General features: G+C 31.7%; 1 protein-coding gene across 1 annotated transcript in view; it reads right to left on the reverse strand.

Annotated features, from left to right (window-relative positions):
• LOC145328036 (scoloptoxin SSD14-like) overlaps nt 1-22,202 on the reverse strand; it is a 42,440-nt gene that overhangs the window by 15,976 nt on the left and 4,262 nt on the right. Inside the window, exons 4-13 of the mRNA XM_080171587.1 lie at nt 21,849-21,901; nt 18,022-18,098; nt 14,071-14,159; nt 11,906-11,984; nt 10,960-11,015; nt 6,269-6,375; nt 5,384-5,510; nt 3,427-3,517; nt 841-893; nt 243-347 (exon numbers count right to left, since the gene is read on the reverse strand). Coding sequence (XP_080027713.1) covers nt 243-347; nt 841-893; nt 3,427-3,517; nt 5,384-5,510; nt 6,269-6,375; nt 10,960-11,015; nt 11,906-11,984; nt 14,071-14,159; nt 18,022-18,098; nt 21,849-21,901 — 837 coding nt within the window. The remainder of the gene's footprint in view (nt 1-242; nt 348-840; nt 894-3,426; nt 3,518-5,383; nt 5,511-6,268; nt 6,376-10,959; nt 11,016-11,905; nt 11,985-14,070; nt 14,160-18,021; nt 18,099-21,848; nt 21,902-22,202) is intronic.

The following is a 22,202-nucleotide window of genomic DNA, read 5'->3' on the forward strand; positions in this document are numbered from 1 at the left end:
TGCAAAACAGGCTATTTGTGTGAAAACATCGAAAAACATTCCATAGAGGTGGACGGAATATATTATCATAACAATTTTTAAAAATATTATTCTTGGCATATTGTTTTCTAAATGGCCTAACATTGCATGGATACAAAATGTGCCTGTTCATGGGCCAAGTCACGATGACATAAATGCTACAAAGATAGGAACAAAAAGCACAATTGCCTTCATTTATATCGCCACCTTATGGATGAACTTACTTGTAAGATCTCAGATCATCCATAGTAATGATACCACCACCAGCTTGTACATCCTTCACCAGGTTCTCTCCAATATATCCATCATAGAATACTCCAGGTCCTTGTCTAGATAGATAGATAGATTAAAAGATTAAGACTCTAGGGGGCTAGGTGTCGCTTCGGGTACTAGACCTCTCTCAACGCACCTTGGAACATACATACAATACTTATGATTGCGATGTTAAGTGTCCATTCACCCATCAGACAACCAACTCTCTGAGATGCATGAGCTTTGTCTAAGAAGTCCCAACTGTGCATGGTAGCGAGTTGCGCCTGTTTTGGGCCAAGGCATTCCCCCCCACTCTAACTATTTACGTCACGCATCTGACATAGTAGCTGTGGGAACCATTTTTAACGTCTTTAGTTATGATGCGATGTTAGTCCGAGATTCGAACCTATCACCTTCCCGACGACGAGCGGATGCGCTACGTGTTGAGCCACGGTCGCGGGTTAGATAGATAGATAGATAGATAAATGGTTAATAGATAGATATATAGTTAGATGTATAGATAGATAGATTGACACAAATAGGATTAAAAATAGATAAAACGTAACTTACTCAGCAATGGCCTTGATGGTTTCTCCCAAAGACTTGTAGGTGTAGGTATCTCCCTAAAAGCAAATTAATTTGTGAAATTCACATTGTTTCATTGAAGTTTAACAATAACAATTCTGGAGACCAAAAAAGGCAACATAAAGAGCTTCTTAAATGAACTTATTATCCCATTAAATATATTAGCATTCGATTGAAATGCAATTTCAATGACCTATGTCAATTATTTATATATACATGGCATAAAATGAATTAAAAATGGCTGATTGATATATCAAATATTAATATTATTTAAAGAAATTCTTGGCCAAATCTTAAATGAATATTCAAGAACTAGAAAATCCTAGGAAACCCCTGGGCCAGCCTAAAAAATTCTGTAGGATTTGTTCCATTAAGAATAACCTAAGAATAACATACATTTGACGAAATGCTTTTTAATTTACTAGAAATCCTTTTTTGGTGGGAGAAATCTTCCCTTGACCTATAAGAATCTTCACTGCAAAGGAAAACCATATCGTTCCAGTGGTTAGCGAGATCCTTTGCTACAGACAAAAAAAGCTTTTCATTTTATATAATAGGATTTCCATGTTTCTTACTAATTACGTGGAAAAAACATTCATTCTATTTATTTTGTTTTCGGGGCATCACTTGAAAAATCGGACAAACATAAATATTATAGCTTGGCAGCCGCTGGTCAACCGCGACGAAGCCTTAAATTTAAACCTGTTTTGGTTCTCAAAAATTCAAAAAAAGAAATTGCCATATTTGGGTGAGGTTTAGATTTCCTGCTGATTTTTAAAATAGTAAATAGGTGATTTTCCTTAGGCTTACAGGCGGCTGACGATCGGCTGCGAGCCATGATGAATAAGGAAATATGCTAAGTAGAAAATCTGTTTGTACAACTATTCCTTTCAATATTTAAATTTGAAAATGTAATTGAATATTTTTCTAGGAATATTAAGTCTGGTTTTGACAGTTCAAAAATCATTCAATAAACTTTTTAAAAATCTGAAGCTTTTCTAAAATTAAAGTTGGCAAGTCTGTGACGGATAGCTTGAGTAATTGGTATTTGAAAGAAAGTTATTTTTGGTTTGTTGTTTATCTAGTAAACCATAATGTGACAAGGTACATACAATTTATCCCCCCACCCCCCTACCAAAAAGGAAGGCTAGGTTAATATTTCAAAAAGCTAAATTAAAACTCTTAACCTTTGACAGTTAGGATTTACTACTAGAGGATACTTTAGTAGTTTGGTAAGATAGATGCTGTGTTTATGTCAAAAAATATTTTTGATATTTACCTGGATAACCCTGCCAGGTTTGTTTGTATCCTGTGCCCGCCAGGATAGAGATATTAAAAAATTCCAACTCTCAGTCATACTCATATTTAAAAAGTCACACTGTTATAGCCCTCTATCTTTCACACACAGAAAATGAGATAGATAAAACCGACCTTTTAGGTAATTTCTTTTGGTTTGACAGGGAGGGATATGACATTGGGCTGGTACCCAGAATATTGCGAATGTGTTTGAGCTCACCCGTAACAAGATTTGAACTAGCAAATGCATTGTAGTAATGGATATAGAATATACACTGATATTATGACAGTTGCTAACATAGACATCTTTTATTGGTCAAGTCGTTCATCCGGTAGGAGGGGATGTAATTGGGTAAATGGATCGTTATTTTAGACAGCTACAAGTTTTAATTTATTTGAGTACATGATAAAATCCAAGTAATAATAAAACTTAGGCTTAAAGAAGGACTACATATGTACTGTACGTATATATAGTTCGCAAAAACTTTACTCTTTACCAGAATGTCAAACAAACCTCAGACTTTAGTTCCTAAAACCTATTTTTCTGTTAAAGACATATTTATACAAAATAAATAATAAAAGACAAACATTAAACTAAAAGTAGATAAAGAACATTTTTTTCTAAAAGGGGAAAACATTTCCAGTAACAATTCTAAACCGATAAATATCCGGTGGATTAGAACCGATTCTAAACCATACTCTTTATCTAATACATTTTATATCCACGTAAAGCTGTTTATAATACGATACAATAAATATTACATATTTAAGTTTACATAGTTTACAAAAGGCAGAAGTCGACCTATAGAACATGATAACAAAGAGTTTACTTTTTTTTAGCTAGTAGCAAAGATGAAAATTTTTTTTTAGCTTTAAGTAAAATAATAAATATTCCATATCCTTATTTTATGTTTAGTTATATATTCGTTTTATGAAAAAGTTTTTTAGATGATAAATGAGGTATTTGTGCAAAACTGATTCTTGTTTTTTTTATCAGGAAAATCTTAGCAAGAGATTATTTTTGGGAGTAATTTTTCATGTGTTTTTAATTTACTTTAGGATAGGTTAAATTGGGTAGAGATTAGCCCTGCTGAGCTATGGCAATGCAGGTATAGGATGGCCAGCAGATGTTAGGCATATAGGAAAACTACAACCCCGCTAGGTAAAGACTATGAGAAAAAATCCCCCCCCTTGTTTTTAATTTGATTTAGAAACGAGGGGGTCTGTGCTCGCTAGGTACTTTGAGGTAAAGTACCAATAAATAGTTTTTTTTACCTCCTGCCAGATATTTCCAGTTCTGGGGTTGACAAAAACTCCTGATAGACCGGGATCCTTCATCACTCGCTCTCTTTCTTGATGCAACATACTAAAATAATGGATGTAGAATTGACGTGGATATTTTGACAGGGGAGAAATTGTCGTCAATATAGGTTGCTAACATGGACATAATGTTTCGGTCAGTTATAATCAGGTTGGCAGGTTTTTTGTTGAGCTTTTCGCGATTCTTTAACCCTGTCACCAAAATAAAAAAATTCGTATAAATTTTTTCTTTTAAAATTTGGCTTTTCATACTTTCAATATAAATAGCTGCTTCGCGCCTAGCTTCTAAGGGCTTTTTTTTCCCCAATAGGTTTGATCAACCTAATTTTTCGTATTTTAGATTTTTAAAAAATGTAAATTTTTTTTTGAGGGGGGATCTTTAGTTATTTTGTGGGGTTGGGGGTGTCCTAACCCTCCCAAAAAATAGCTTAAAACCATCACAGGATCAGTAGGTATAATTATATTCCCTGAAGAGTAGAGTTTAATCGATTCAGTGATTACTGAGATCTTAAGCTTCAGACTGACAGACAGACGGACAGTCAGACAGACTGACAGACATCGTTCTACATTATAAAGATAGTTATATTTTTAATTTTAAAATAAATTTTTCTTCATTTTGACCTATTTTAAAGTACAGGATGTTTGCACAAAATGGTAAGTAAATCAATTCTGCTTATACTAACAACGAATTTAAAACGGAAAAAATCACGAAACCTTTTAGTATTTTCAGCTTTTATTGGGGGTCAACATTTGACGACCTTTTTATATGTCCTCAAATATTATTTTAGATTTATTTCGCTTGTTGGCTATACCTTATTCCTGAAATCAACCAAAAAGTGTACCAAATTACCCACAATCCCAGATCGATACCCAGCATTACAAGCTTTAAAGAATATTTTATAGAAAAATTTGCTTAAACCTTAATTCCTATTTTTCCACTTCATTACTTCACATTTCACAACAAAATAATTTGTTTCTGCTCAAATTAAAAACTCTCAAAACAAAATAAATAAAAATTTTCCTCATTTTTTTGTGTACAGTAAAATTTTACAAATACTCTAGGATCCATTTATGTATATCTGAAATTTACTTAGCTGCTATAAGGGATAGACGGCTCATTTTCTCATTCTGTTGCGTCGTTTATTAACATGACCAATGAGTATCTACTCTATAACTCTATTTGTCTGTCAGTTTATTAGAGGGAGGGGGGGGGGGGGAGGATAGCGAAAAGAATATACGATTAAAATATTCGGCTGAAAATATGTTTTAAGAATTTGTTTATATTTAGTTGACCTATTCTCAATCATTAAGAATAGAAAACAAGTAGCGTAATAAGTGAATTTTTACTGAAGTTAAATTGATCTTACTTAACAATAAAAGACAAAATAACTTACTGGTAGGCATGGTAATTTAGCTTGATACCATTAAACATATATCAAGTAAATTTTAATGGAAGTTGAATTGATCTTTTCCCAATAAAAAAGCACGAAATCTTACTATTCAATATGGTTTTTAGCTCACTTCCATTAAAGCAAATTTCAAGTAAGTTAAATTGATGTTACCAAATAAAAAAAAGACAAACTAACTAACTGGTAAGCATGGTAGTTTAGCTTGATACCATTAAAGCTCATGTCATAAGAGTAATTTAAAAATAATAATGAAAGTTAAATTGATCTTTCTCCAATAAAAAAGACAAAATAATTTACTGGTATGCATGGTAGTTTAGCTTGATACCATTAAAGCACATTTCAAGTAAATTTTAATTGAAGTTGAATTTATTTTTACCTCAAAAAAAGCACAAAATCTTACTGTTAAATATGGATTTTAGCTCAATGCCATTAAAACAAATTTTAAGTATATTTTGATATAAGTTGAATTGATGTTTACCTAACAAAAACGTTCAAAATCTTACTGGTAGGCATGGTAGTTTAGCTTGATGCCATTGAAGCACATATCATAGGAAGGTTTGAGCAGAGATTCCCATGTAATGCTTGGGTTTCCAAATTTCTGTTTCAACTCCCAAGTTCCCATGATAAAGCCTAAAAAGTTATTTGGTTATTTCTTGTAAAGTATAAAATATCACCAATCCATTTATACACCAAATCTAGAAATAATTGTCTCTACATTAGTTTGTTTCCCATCTGCCTATCTATCATTGATTTCAGAAGTGTGTTAATCTATTTATCTATTCATGAATTAATCTATTTACCATTTTAACAATTAGTTTATTTCTGGTATTTCTTCATTAGCTTGATGTCTATTTATCTATCTATCTATCTATCTATCTATCTATCTATCTATCTATCTATCTATCTATCTATCTATCTATCTATCTATCTATCTATCTATCTATCTATCTATCTATCTATCTATCTATCTATCTATCTATCTATCTATCTATCTATCTATCTATCTATCTATCTATCTATATATCTATCTATCTATCTATCTATCTATCTATCTATCTATCTATCTATCTATCTATCTATCTATCTATCTATCTATCTATCTATCTATCTATCTATCTATCTATCTATCTATCTATCTATCTATCTATCTATCTATCTATCTATCTATCTATCTATCTATCTATCTATCTATCTATCTATCTATATATCTATCTATCTATCTATCTATCTATCTATCTATCTATCTATCTATCTATCTATCTATCTATCTATCTATCTATCTATCTATCTATCTATCTATCTATCTATCTATCTATCTATCTATCTATCTATCTATCTATCTATCTATCTATCTATCTATCTATCTATCTATCTATCTATCTATGTACCTGGGATACCGCTGGCAAGTGGACCATAATGGCTGAGGTTGGAATTACCATGGAACATGTCTTTGAAGGCGGCTGCGGGCGCAGTCTCGCGGGCAATCAGAGCAAGGCTAAATAAATTGTTCAAATAAGACTTTGAAATATTAATTAATATTAATATCTTGAAAACTAGTGGATTGAAAGTGCCACCACCAAAAACACTATCACAAAGAAAAATAACATGACTTATGGTGCGAAAAACACATAAAACTTTCTACATTACTTAAAAGATACATATTTTTTTAGCAAAACAAAAATATATTTGTAAATAAATATATTTGTAAATGACTTCCAAAAAAAACCAGATTATTTTTGTTCTAAATATTGCCACAAGGAAAAATATTATAAAAAGCTTTGTGAGTAATCCTATTTCACTTATTGAATATTTGTAAAAAGTGTTTATAGAAGACAAAGAAAGTCTCTCAAAAAATCAGCATGTGACGTCATAAAAATAAGGGATTTTCCATCTCTTTTTTAGGGGCTTTCTTTCCCACTCCTCCTCTCCTAATCCATCATTTTTATGAAGTCAGCCTTTTTTTTTGAGGGACTTTCTTCGTCTTCGTGTTTATATAAATATAACATAGGAAAAGATACATAAAATGTATTAGTGGCGTCTTCACTCAAATATCCTGTTGTGCACTTATAACCCGCCCCCTCCCTCTTATTTTAAATAAATAAAAAGTAAGGGGGGTTTGTTTACTTAAGATCAGGTTAGGTTAGGTTATATATAAGGTACTCGGATGCCCTGCAGGCCAAAAAATATTCCCCTTATTTTTCATTTAATAAAAAAGGGGGTGGGATGTGAGTGGTAATCAGTGATTAATTGGCGTTCTGTAAGAAAGTACCGTATTTTGTAATATAATAACAGTTAGACTTTTGTAAAGCTTTTGATTACATATATTACACGTGGACATGTAAAAATTGATGGAGGTATGCATTTCTTTCTAATAGTTTATTAGGGCCATCTTTTTTTTTTTCAAAGAAAGCACCATTTAAGATTTGAAATACATATATTTTGTCCCAATAAGGCACATTTCCTGCGGGGCTGATTTAGCCACCATTTCACCTAACATCTTAGAAGTCCAAGGGTGGGGGTAAAGGGGTGTTTTTTGCCCTCATCCCTCCCTCAAACTCTGAAATCTCTCATTTTACCCCCCATTTTTAATAACTACATTAGATACTCCCTCTCAAACTTTTTGAAATCCCTCATTTTCCACTGTCAAAATAAAAATCTTTGACGGCTTTGCCTAACATAACCTAAACTCAATTTTTAACCACATTAATTGAAGCTTTACAAGGTGTTTCAAAAAATCGACCATGTGACGTCAAAAAAAAATGAGGGATTATCCATTTCTTTTTTATAGGGGTTTTCACTCCCACTTCTCATCTCTCATTTTTATGACGTCACGTGGCTCAATTTCTGAGACACTTTGTAAAGCTTCCATTCAATTACCCCCCAAAAACCTTTCAAAAAGTCCCTGGATAACATAACCTAAATCAAACTTTAAAAAAAAAACTTTTATTTGTGATATGTTGTAATGAAAAAAAATAGAGCAGGTATTTAAGAAATAAATGTACTCATATTTAAGACAAGACCGTCAAAAGCATTACAAACCAACCAACCAATTACAATTTGAAGAGTAGGTTTGAAATTAGAATAAAAACAGACATCTTTGAGAATAAATTTCTTTATAATATATTCATTGATTTTTATATTTAACAATGACAATCAAGTCCATATGTAGCGCAGCAAATTTGATTGGTCCTACGACAAACGCAAGAGTCCCAAACATCGGAGTGGACAAACGTCGGAGTGGACACTTAACCTAACCTAACCTATTTTAGACCATCTTATAGGTTTTTTAAATGCCTAACCCCTGCGGGGGGCTTATTTGTTCATTCATATCTTAACCTAACCTTATCTGTATAGATATACTTAATAAATTTAATATTTTAACACTCCTGTGTTTGTCCACTCCGACGTTTGGGACTCCTGCGTTTGTCCTGGAACCATTTGATTGATCTAATTTTTATTGATAAATAACTGTTTCTATATAAATATTTAGAATAGTTATTTACCGCATCCTGTTATAGACTGGTTTCCACGGATATGAAAATAAATAAATAGTTATAAGTTAAAACCAGTTTTGTTAGACCCGAGGGGCCAGCGAAGCCATACCGAACTAGTCTATACCAACCAATCAAGTTGTGTGCGATCAGACGGACTTACATACGTACATATTATATAATAGTTACGTTACTAATAATATTATTCGCTAGAGTTGGGCTCGATATAAATATCTCGCTATTGGCTAGGTTTATTCAATGGTTTGTTTACTTTCTTTTGGTTATCTGAATTCTGACTATTAACCCTATTCTTCCATTATCTTCTTCCTGACGATTTCTTTTTTAAAACTATTTTAGGATCTTAATATTTTTTTATTTCAAATTATTGTCCTGAAAGGGTTAAAATGTTGAGTTAACTGATAAATTTTAGTTCAATAGCTGAGCACATTACCCACGTATCGCTAGTATCAAATTATTTTAAAACTAAGTTTTCTTTTATTTACTATATTAATTATTTAAATTTTCTGTTTTATGGATAGAAATTTAATTCTTCAATATAATTCAAATAGCAACATGAAATAAAAAAATTAATTTATTCTTCATACAGTAAAATAAAGGGTCTTATCGTTCTGGTCAATGAGAATTTATTACGGATTATTGGAGCATTATAAGTTTTAAACATTTATCGCTTGGAAAACTTGAGCTCATATATAGACATTTATTTCCTATATAGATCTGTCATGGATCTTGATGCAATAAAGCAGGCTGTTTTGTAAATGTTAAAAATTGGAAGATTTCATTAAACAAAAGTTCCCGCAAATATAAGTATTAAATAATATTATCTCAAGATTGGGAGAAGAGACTAATACTGATAAGAACCTTAATCCTAAAAGTGTCTCCTGTAGATTATCATAATAAATTATTTTTATTCATACTCTCATATTTCACAGGAAGGGAGGGGACATTGGGCTTCTTATTACCTAGTCCCCAACGTTTTCATATTTGTTGGCTTAACAACTTTGTGGACTTTTATTGAATTTGGATAGGTTAGTTCATTAAGTTAAATGTTTTTTAACCACTAATTGTAATCTACAGAAGGGACAATTTTGTGTATCATCAATGGGAATGTAAATATTTTTTTTCGGACATTGTCTTATCCCTTTATATCCCTGCATATTTCATGTAATACCGAAAATTTTTACTTAATTTGTTTTTTTAAAAGGCGAAGCTACTCTATAATTCACTTTATCTACCCATCTGTCCAAATATCCTTTTGTAAGTGCTTCACTAAACCCTATGTGGGAAATGTGATTTTCGCAGTATACTATTTTTGATAGACTGCTAATGTTTTATTGTGATGTTACCCCTTACAACAAAGTATCCAGTTAAATTCCAGCTATAAAAGACAATTTTGTTCAAGGTTTCGTGGTCCTGTAATCCTGCGGGGCAACACAACACCCATATTTTCCAATTTATCTAAAAAATTAATGGGGGGGGGGGGGATTCCTGTGATCACCATTTCAATTTAGGGGAAAGTACCAATTTTTTTTTTCTTTTCTCTATACTTGTTATTTGACTAATGAAGTAAACAATTATAATATATATATATAAGGAAAACTTTATCTAGTTACGGCCTTGAAACATAATATAATTTGAGCTATCAACCTATATCCTCCAATTGAGACCGTAAAACCTACTTTGTACATTTTGGGAAATGAAAGCTATTTTATCCAGTACAGGCCATGAAACCTACTCCAGAATGTCCGTACGTCCATTTTAAACATGTTAATTTTTAAAAACTTTTTAACAACAATTTTTTATGTGTTAAAATCATCCGATTGATCTGATTTTTGATGTACTGATTCCTATTACAATAAGGTACAATATTTTGAGCGAAGCATCTCTATAATCAACTCCTAAAAATGTCAGTATGTCCTTAAACAGAATTCTGTATTTAAGAAGCTTTGCAACAAGTTTACGTATAATTTTGGCAAAACTTACATATTCAAATTTTGTATATTCAGTTCTGACACTATATAAGAGTTAATTTTCGTCTGTCACACAGTTTCAGACCTTCGCTGTTATGGATGTTGTCATCCTTGTTCCTACTACAAATAGGGATTACAACATCCATATTAGCATAGCTTATTGATTAAGAAAGTCAGACAAACGAGCATATTTAAATATCTATCCTACATTTACTTCTATACAGAGTTGGATCTTTAAATCATTTTAGTGGTGAGCCAGATCGGGGTGAGCCGAATTTCAGCCAATCACAGCGCAGCATTTTATAAAATGCTGTGCTCTCATTGGTGGAAAGTTGGCTCACCCCGATCTGGCTCCCCACTAAAATGATTTAAAGATCCAGCCCAGTATACTTCCTGTGGTCATATTTAAATTTAAAAACTTATTATAAAGATGCTTTGATTAAGAATACATATTCCAAAAAACAGGTGAATAGGACTATTATTGTTTTTTTTTTAACAGAAGCCCCAATAATCATGTATTGAAAATGATTATAAAGTTGCTATTGACGTATAGACCCACCGAAATATAATAATCAATTTTAGCTTTGTTAAAAATATCACCTGGTTCCGTTGGCAAGATAAATAGTCATGATAAAGCCTCCTCCTAGTCCCATACTCTAAAAATACATTACAATATAAATACGATTAAAAAAATGTCAAAATACAAAATGCTACCAAATTTCTGTACTTTTAATTCAGTAAAACAATTTTATAATATCCAAATATTGAATACAGAAATAAGATTACATTGTGGAAACTGATAAACAAACTGAGTTTCAAGCTAATGGGACATTTCTATTGTACCTTAAGAGTTGCAGTACATGATGGCAAGTTTTATGTTAATATGACAATACTATCATACATGAAAACTTACAATTGAGTTACAGTACATAGTGGCACAGCTAAATCCACTAGGTTTCAAATTAATATGACAATTATATCATACCTGACAGTTAAGAAAAGAGTTGCAGCTGAATTCATTAAGTTTAATGTTAGTAGGAAAATTCTATCATACCTGAGAGTTTACAACAGAGTTGCAGTACATGGTGGCAACAGCTGACTACGATGCTGTGAGTATTGGTGCAAAAAATATGACGTAACAAAAAAAATTAGCCAATGAGAGGCCACTATAAATTTTTGGTCAATAACGGCCTCTTATTGGCTATTTTTTTTTGTTACGTCATATTTTTTGCTCCAATACTCACAGCATCGCTGATTACTGGATTTTAAAATAATATGACAATTCTATCAAACCTGAGAGTTTACAACAGAGTTGCAGTACATGGTGACAACAGCTGACTCTACTGGATTTTAAAATAATATGACAATTCTATCATACCTGAGAGGTTACAACAGAGTTGCAGTACATGGTGACAACAGCTGACTCTATGGATTTTAAATAATATGACAATTCTATCATACCAAAGAGTTTACAACAGAGTCGCAGTACAAGGTAGCAACAGCTGAATCCATCAAGTTTAAAGTTAGTTGGACAATTCTATCATACCTGAGAGTTTACAACAGAGTTGCAGTACATAGTCGCAACAGCTGAATCCATCGAGTTTCCACCTCTCAACATAACATTCCTGAAACAAATTGATATTGAGAAAGAGAATAAATAAAAAATAACAAATATGAAATGAAAAAAAGAATAAATAAAAAGAAATAAATGAAAGAGCACATGAATGAAAGAGAATTAATGAAAAAATTGAATGAGAATAATTAAAGAAAAAAATGAAAAAAGAATAAAAGAAAATGATAATGAGAAAAATTGAAATAGGAAAAAGAAAGATAATTTTAAAATTGCCCATAGGGGGCTTACAATATTTCCATTCCAAAATTTCCCACTCCAAATTCTTTATTCAGATTTATTCTAATTCTTTTTTTGTGTGCAACTATATTAAAAAACTGTCCTTGTTATATCACATAGCCATAAAAAATGTGTATATATCATGGACATGGATATCAAGACCTGTTTTGACTACAAATTTTCGGCCAGGCAAAAATTATTATTAAGGACTAAATTTAGGACATTAGTAGTTTGAATATCTATTTCTGTATAATTAAATTTCAAATTTTAATGTTGACTTCTAAGATTTTATCTTAAACATGTGTATGCGGTATGGGGGTGCAAATGGGTGTAAACACCCCCTCTAATACTGAAATTTGAAAAGCCAAAAAGTTCCCCTTTTTTCCCCTCCCATTCAAAGGATTACAACTTCCTTCCAAAAATATGTGCAAGATACTAAATTCTTGAATTACTTAAATTCTTACTTTTGAATAATTAGAGAATGCTCCGATTAAAAAAAAATGCTTCCTAAATGACAATATATAAACGTTTTTTTTTTTTTTAAAATATGGAATATGTCGGGGGTTGGAGTATAGCATCTAACGTCTGTTTTTGGCCGTAGCATTACTCTACTTTTACCAGTAAAATTGCAAAACTGATATAGAAGTAGTAAGCACACTTTTTAATGTCTTTCAATATGACGCGGTATGAAGAGCAAGCATAAATTGAATTAGCTTGAGGATTAAAGCAAAACAGTGTTTTTTCTTCAAGAATCATATTCATCTTTATCCATAGAATCGATATATTATTACTTGGATGTTGCACCAGATTTTCATGTACTTAGATAAAGTAATACTTGTAGCTGACTGAAATAATAATACTCCCCCCCATCCCCACTCCTCCTACTGGACGAACAAACTGACCAATACATGAGGTCCATATCATCAAGCTAAATTGACGACAAATTTTCCCCTGTCAATATATCCACATATTTTCTATATCCATTATCCCTAGAAGTAGTATTATACTGACTCTAATATAAATGTAATATGACATATAACTAATGATTCTTTTCATTTCCTAAGAGAATATACAATGCACCAGACACTCTGCTTACATAACATTATTAAATAATAAATGTATAACTATATACTATCATAAGTATAAAACACTAGAGGGAGAAAGGGTTAAATAACTGTATCTCCCCATCGCGACCACCTTGTGCAATCCTTCTATTGGGTCATTGAAAATCAACCAATGGTGTCGCTTATATTAACACAGCCAAGTAGCAGAAAATAATTTAGAAGCAGACGAAAGAGGTCTTTGATAAAGAAAAGGAGGTAGTTGTCTGTATATTCATCTATACAATAGATATGTTAGCTAATCGGCTGTTTTTATATTTCCAACAATGTCAGCTGATTTCAAAGACCCAATACAAAATTGTGTCAGGGTCCCCGCACTGTGGGCAGAGTTACATATAGCTCATGCCCCCTTTTTCTTTTACTTTATTAAAAGGATATTTCTCTGAAAGTTATAAAAATATTTTGCAACTACTTTTATTAAAGTAGGTATAATATGAGCTTTTTTATAGAGTCATGACGCAATTTAAGTCAAAACTTCAATTTATTTCATATTTTATTATTTCTCAACAAGGTAATGGCTTTCCAGTATGGCTTCAAACCCGATTAATATCCTCTGGATTGAAACCGGTTCTCAGCCTTAGTGAAAAATCATGTATAGCATCGTATTAAAGACAATTTTCCACGAACATTAAAATGAATATCATAAAATAAAAACCAGTTTTTGATATCCACGGAAAGCTGTCTATAATACAATGCGGTCAATAATTATTATGATATTATTTAGTTTATTTTTCTACTTACTTTCCAATTTTGGCGCAAGGAATAGAATCAACGGAGACGGCTGCATACTCGTATTTTCCCATCCGACTGTCACTTGGAGGAGGATCAACCTATAAATATTATTTAGTCTACAGAAACAGCAGCATACTCGTATTTACCCATCCTACTCTCACTTGGAGGAGGATCAACCTATAAATATTATTTAGTCTACAGAAACAGCAGCATACTCGTATTTACCCATCCTACTCTCACTTGGAGGAGGATCAACCTATAAATATTATTTAGTCTACAGAAACAGCAGGTGCATTATTTGCCAAATGTACCACTTTTCTGCACTACCTCTCCGATTTTGTTAATACTCTATATTTTGGTCCGTTGGGTTATTCAAGGATGCTAGATGGGCAAAAAAAGTTTCAGAGTCCCTGGATGTCTAGATATCTAGCTATCTATAAAGGTAGGTAACAAAAATGTAAAAAACACCCATTTTTTCACAATTTTAAAAATTAATTTTTTCATCAATCTTACATCCAATCTATACATTTTATACACCAAAATGATCGTTTATTCATGTAAAAAGCGCACATAATGCTATTTTGGCCAAAACTCTAATTTTAAAGGGTGTCCAATAAAAAGTGTAAATTGGATATCTAGCGTAATACCCAAAATACCTGTCCGAAAAAAATCATTTCTTTTGGCTTAAATCCTGTGTTTTATCTGTGTGCATATGTGGTATATAACGGTTCGGACCACCCAGGACTATAAGGTTGTCAAATTTCACTTTGGGACACCCTGTAAATGTGATTTTTGCATCTGTAGAGCTAAAACTTGGTCCAAATTGGCTATTTTTTTCAAATTACTCCAATATGTGTCTTAGTATGTTTGGCCATAGTGTTTTCTGACCAGATCAATATTTTCATATTTTTTGGACACCCTGTATTTTCAAAAAAAGAGAAAATTTTTTTTTGTTTTTTTTAAATTTTTTTTTCTATTTTTAAGTTAATTAAAACTGTCATATAGATACAGATTTTGACTGATAACAATAATATTTGCCTATTTTACAATTTTTACACTTTTGGGACACCCTGTGCATGTTTTTGAAAAATGATGGTTTTTGCCTCTTTTGGGGGGGAAGGAGTCGTTTTAGGGCCATAGACTATTACTTCATTTTTGTAGAACTTTTCAAGACACATCATTTGTTATTAATGCAAAAACCGCAAAAACCGAACCGTTTTGCCGTTATTCACCGCCAAAGGCGGAATTTTTTTACAATTTTGCCGTTCCGGAGGTTGTAATGGGCATTTGTGAAAAGAAAACGTTGATTTATCAAGATCCCTCTTAAATACTTTTTTTTAGGTAATTTAATTTACTAAATTTCATATTAAGTAAAATTTTTTGTGCAGCTAACCGTTTTTCGTCGAGGTAGATTTCAATTGTTATAACAAGAAAATAAAGTGAATATAATATAATATAAATAATTGCTATAACATAAGTGATAAAAGAAACATATATCATGTGCATTTGAAATTCCTTTTGACAAAAATCGGTTGGATATACAAAAAAATTTACTTCACATAAAATTTAGTAAATTAAAATGCCTAAATAAAAGTATTTCACAGTTATCTTGATAAATCAACGTCTTCTTACTACAAATGCCCATTAGAACCTCGGGAACGGCAAAAAACGTAAAAAAATTCTGCCTTTGGCGGTGAATAACCGCAAAACGGTTCGGTTTTTGTGGTTTTTGCATAAATAACAAATGATGTGTCTTGAAAAGTTCTACAGAAATGAAGAAATAGTCTATGGCCCTAAAACAACTTCTTCCCCCCAAAAATGGGCAAAAACCATCATTTTTCAAAAACATGCACAGGGTGTCCCAAAAGTGTAAGAAATTGTAAAATAGGCAAATATTATTGTTATTAGTCAAAATCTGTATCTATATGACAGTTTTAAGTAACTTAAAAATAGAAAAAAAATTACAAAAAAACAAAAAAATTTTTTCTCTTTTTTTGAATATACAGGGTGTCCAAAAAATATGAAAATATTGATCTGGTCAGAAAACACTATGGCCAAACATACTAAGACACATATTAGAGTAATTTGAAAAAAATAGCCAATTTGGACCAAGTTTTAGCTCTACAGATGCAAAAATCACATTTACAGGGTGTCCCAAAGTGAAATTTGACAACCTTATAGTCCCGGGTGGTCCGAACCGTTATATACCACATATGCACACAGATAAAACACAGGATTTAAGCCAAAAAAAAATGATTTTTCGGACAGGTATTTTGGGTATTACGCTAGATATCCAATTTACACTTTTTGTTGGACACCCTGTAAAATTAGAGTTTTGGCCAAAATAGCATTATGTACGCTTTTTACATGAATAAACGATCATTTTGGTGTATAAAATGTATAGATTGGATGTAAGATTGATGAAAAAATTAATTTTTAAAATTGTGAAAAAATGGGTGTTTTTTACATTTTTGTTACCTACCTTCATAGATAGCTAGATATCTAGACATCCAGGGACTCTGAAACTTTTTTTTGCCCATCTAGCATCCTTGAATGACCCAACGGACCAAAATATAGAGTATTAACAAAATCGGAGAGGTAGTGCAGAAAAGTGGTACATTTGGCAAATAATGCACCAGCAGCAAACTCGTATTTTTATAACCGGCTGTCACTTTGATGACAAATATTATCTCTTACCCACTTAACCTGTATGAAATCTTGATAAAACTAAGAAAATTTTTCAATGGACAGATTTAGAAATACTATAACTAAAATAAATTTAGACTGGACTCAAATTTTGACTCAAGCTGATGTGGATTCTCAAAAAATGATAGACTCGCTACTCGATAGTGAGGCAAAATTATTTTTGTGAAAAATCATCCAAGAGCACATTAAAAATTTACAAAAATTAAACAAAATCATATGTTAATAACCCTTTTAAGATTTTTATTTACTTTTTGTAAATTTTTTTATTCGATTTTGGAGGATTTTCCTCAAAAATAATTTTGCCTCACCAGCGAGTAGCCAGCTTAACTTTTTAAAAAAGAATCCACCTCTGTTTGAAACTTTCAAATTGAAGACGTAATTTTTGGGCAATTAATTCTGATTTCGCAAAGCTTTCTACTGAGAAAATATACTGTTTACAGCTGACTTTTATATATGTATCAAATGAAAAAAAAACATGCGTTCGTAACAAAATGTGCACACAATTTCAACCAATGAAATTAAATGTATGTACCGATGCGATTCTCCTATTGGCTCAATCAGACATTACCTCTCTTTCTTAGTACCTTTAATGGTATTTGGAAAGAATTGTGCTTTTAAATTAAATCACACTTAGAATGGACAGTCTTTTTGTAACTTTGAATCAGATTAGGAACATAAGAAAATGGCAATCCTTTCAAACTAAACAAAATTTAGACAGGACAGTCTTTTTAAACCTATATATCAAGAGTATATAGAAAGAATAGTCCTTATTTATACTAAATTATACTTGAAATGGAGAGTTTTTTTTATAATTGTAAAAATAAAGAGAATAGTCCTTTTAAAAACTAAATCAATATTGGACAGTCTTTTATACCTGGAGATCGGAGTATCTGAGAAGAATAGTCTTTTAAAACTTAATTATACTTGCAATGAACAGTCTTTTCATAACTATGAAACAGGTTTAGGAGTAATAATAGTTATTTCTCGCATCGTATCATAAACAGCTTTCCACGGATATAAATAGAATGTATAATTGAAAGATTAAAACCAGTTTTTTAACCCCGAGGTGCCGAAGGCACTGGCTAAAAAACTGGTTTTAATCTTATGATTGTACATTTTATATTCGTAGAAAGCTGGATACAATACGATGCTAGACATAGTTTTTTCGTATGGATGAGAACCGGTTCCTATCCACCGGATTTGAATGAATACGAAAAAAACCTAATTAATTTAGACTGGACAGTCTTTTTATACCTGTGGATCAGGAGTATCTGGAGGAGGCAGACCTTTTAAGCTGAATCCAATAACTTCATCATTTCCATTCAAGGGCACTTCAAAAATATATGTATTAATAAATCTAAAAAAACAAGAACTTAAAATATGGTACTGTTGGCGAATTGGCGAATCTTTTTGAAAAAAATAGTAGTTGAGAACTTATTAAAAGTGAATTATAAATAGAAAAGTCTTTGTTTTATATATATACTAGCATCTAGGGGCCTTGAATTCGTAGATATAGAGTAAATGGATGAAAAATAGCCTAAAACCATCCCGGGAACTATATAAAGTCTCCCTAAAATGTAAAACTTAATCGGTTCATTAGTTATGGAAATCTAAGGCTACAGACAAAAAGCTTTATAATAGGATTTGTAGCACTATTTGTGTAAACACGTACAACCCACAGACCAACTTTAGTAGCAGCTTTGCTCCTAATTTTACTTGTACTGTCAAGTACCAAATAAATTTGAACTCTAACATATATTATTAAAAGGAACAATGTTTTGATTTCCTTCTTCCAATTTATTTAGTTTAGAAATAAAATACAGATCTATTTGTGAATTTGGTGAAATTTTGATATTTAACCTTATCTTACAACATCATAGTATTTTAAATCCCTATAATGAAATTTAGAATGATAATTTCTAGGGTGATTAGGCAATATGTTATAAACGAAACAACTCTATAATTAAGTGATAATTTTATGTATCACAATTGGGCATATACATCAATTTATCGGCTATTAACTTATCCCGATAGATCTCTACTGTTATCAATTAATATCCTTATACTAAAGTAACAGGAAGTTTGTCTGTGTGTCTGTGTATCTGTGTGTCTGTACCGAAGGATCTCGCTAACCGCTGAACCAATCGGGTTCTCCTTAACAGGGTAGATTCTCATAGGTCCTGGGAAGGTTTATAACTATTTTGGGGGAGGTTACCACCACCCTCCCAAGAGAAATTACAATAAAATCGAAAACAATTGAAATATTCCTGCCGCATAGTGTCGCTAGCGTATGAATGTCTCTACGTAGCGTAGTGGCGCTGCGTAGAGTATGATTTTAACAGCTGATTGACCATAGACAAATTATTTCTCAAATTAGATATTTAAAATAAAAAAAAACATTTAAATGCCACTAGAGGCCTCTAGGGGGCGTAGCCGCTAGTTTAAACATATTACACGCTTTTAGACTTAAAAAAAATGTTAAATTTTGAATGCGTTGTTTCTTTATTTTTGTCTGTCTGATTTGTCGAGCTTTGTTTTTTATTTATGTTATCATCCTTGTTTTTTATATTTCTTACGTTTAAATTTCTGAGTTTCCATTTAATGATGAATATATTTTATAACATCACGTTTACAATTTCTATAAAATCATAACAGAAAATAATATAAATAATAAAATCATATCAATGGATATAGATTATACGTGGATATATTGACATGGGCAATTTGTCGTCAATTTACCTTGCTAATATGGACATCTTTTATTGGTTCGGTCAATCAGAGGGAGGGAAGGGGATGGGGTTAAGGTTATCGTTATTTTAGCCATCTGCGAGCATTAATTTATCAGAGTTCATGAAAATCTGGTGCAACATCCAGGTAATAATATATCGATTAACTTAACATACAAAAGAAAAAAAATCCAACTTGAAATAATAGAATATTTGAAATAAGGTTAATAAATAAACAATAAAAGCTATTTTTCAAGTATCAAAGCCTTTTAAAGCATATTTAGCATGTTTGTATGTCCCTACAATATAAATAAGTATATTTTCTCAGCTGCTATATAAGATACTAGCGGCTTCGCCCCTAGCCTCTAGGGGCTTTGCCCCAAGAGGTTTGATCAAACCAATTTTCGTATTTTAGATTTGAAATAAAAAATAAAAAGAAAAAAAAAAATTTTTTTTTGGGGGGGGGTTAGTCGACACCCCACTATTTTATTTTTAATTTTTTGGGGGGTTGGGGGTGTCCCACCCCCCAAGAAAATAATTATAAACCTTCCCGGGAACTATGAGAAGCTACCCTGTAAAGGAAAACCCGATCGGTTCAGCGGTTAGCGAGATCCTTTGCTACAAACAAACAGACAAACAAACAAACAGACAGACATCGTTCTACTTTGTATTACAGATATTTTTAAAAAACCTGTAGTGCTTTTCTTAATTTATTAGCCTACAATTATGTCCGTCCGGCCGTCTGTCCATCCATTAAATAATAAGATATAGCAGGGACGTCCAAGCTTTTTATTTTGTGGGTGTAAAATGAGGAGAGTCAAAGGTTTGAGGGGGTAAACAACCTTGGACGTCAAAGTGTTCTTTCCTCTGCTTAAGAATTCTTTATTGTGAATAATCCCCTAAGCCTTTTAATATCTATTTTATAAGTTATTGTGTCTACCATTTTAATTAATTTTTCTTATTTTTCAACAATATCATTTTGTCATCCTTGATTTTTAAAAGAATATACTTTTCTATATTATTTTATTTAATAGACAATAAAAATAGACAATAAATTGCTATTAAAACATATTTTTATTAATTTATTCAAATATTTAAACGTTGAAAGAGGATATCTCACTTTTTTGTGTTTTTATCTAAAAACTACGCGATACCAAAGAAAAATCCATCTTATACTGATTCATTAAATTCAGGAAAATTTTCTTTATTGCTTAAATAATGAAACTAGATCAAAAGCTATTAAGCTTGGGTATGATAGAATTTGTTTTAAAACTAAGGGTACAACTAAAATTTATAGTCCATTATCCCCTCCATCCCTGGATACAAAAGAATCTATTTTTTAATGAATATAACAATTGTTAAACCAAGAACAATAATGTCTATTATCCATTAGAAGCGCATCTTACACAAAATTTATTTATGATATATGTTGAACATATTTAAGTAAGGTAAGGACGGTTTAGCCATTTCAAACAAATAAGAGTAATTGGCGTGAAACGGGATGTGATCCCTGTAATAAGTTTGTGGGCTTATAATTTTACAATTTTTTTAGTCATAATGTCATTGGAATGTCGTTTAGACTTTTAATTTATTAAATCACTAGCGGCTTCGCCCCTAGCCTCTAGGGGCTTTGCCCCATGAGGTAGTTTTTAAAAAAATAAAAAATAAAAAAAAATTCTGGTGCTCCGAACCATACTCTCCCCCCCAATTTTTTATAAAGCTTCACTGAAAAGTACAACTCATTCGGACCATCAATTTCTGAGATCTTAAGCTTCCAACAAACAAAACCTTACTACCTTATATTATAGGATAGTTTAAATAAACCATATTATATGAATCGATATTGTTTTACTCGGAAGTTAAGAAACAGATTTTATGTACTCTGATAAGTAATGCTTGCAGCTGGCTCAAATAACGATACTCTCTTCTGGATGAATAAACTGACCAATAAATGAGGTTCAAATAAACAAGGTATATTGACGAAATCATTTTCCCTGTCAATATATCCTCGTATAAATTATATCCATTGTTATAAGAATCGAAAATACGGATTGGTGGACAAACCGTCATTCAGCAGTAAATATAGAGAAGCTTTGCTACGAAAGCTCGCATCGTATTATAAACAGCTTTCCGCGGATATAGAATGTACAATTATAAGATTAGAACCAGTTTTTTTAGCCGCGAGGTGCCGAAGGCACAGGCTAAAAAACTGGTTTTAATCCTATGATTGTACATTTTTATATTCGTAGAAAGCTGGATATAATACGATGCTAGACATAGTTTTTTTTTCGTATGGATGAGAACCAGTTCCTATCCACCGGATTCGAATGAATACGAGAAAGACATAACACTCACGTTTTCTGATGCTTCTAAACTGAGGTGGCAAAATATCTTCATGCGTCACAAATCTTAATTAAACATATCATTAAATTATATTTATTTACAATGATTTAAAGCGAAGCTTTTCTATAATTAGGGTCGGTCAGTCCGTCCGTCCGTAACGGATAGTTCTTTTTCGTTAATTTAGGCTTGTTAGAATTGTTCTATCGATTTCAAACTCTGCATGATATTTCCCGTAGTATTTAGGTACGATTTAGAAAGGCTTGTTACCAGAATGTCCGTATGTCCATTTTAAACAAGTTGATTTTTTACTTTTTTAACAACAGTTTTTATGTGATTTAATCATCCGATTGATCTGATTTTTGGAGT

This window comes from Acartia tonsa, chromosome 9, assembly GCF_053477335.1.
Source record: "Acartia tonsa isolate MP-2025a chromosome 9, ASM5347733v1, whole genome shotgun sequence".
NCBI lineage: Eukaryota > Metazoa > Arthropoda > Copepoda > Calanoida > Acartiidae > Acartia > Acartia tonsa.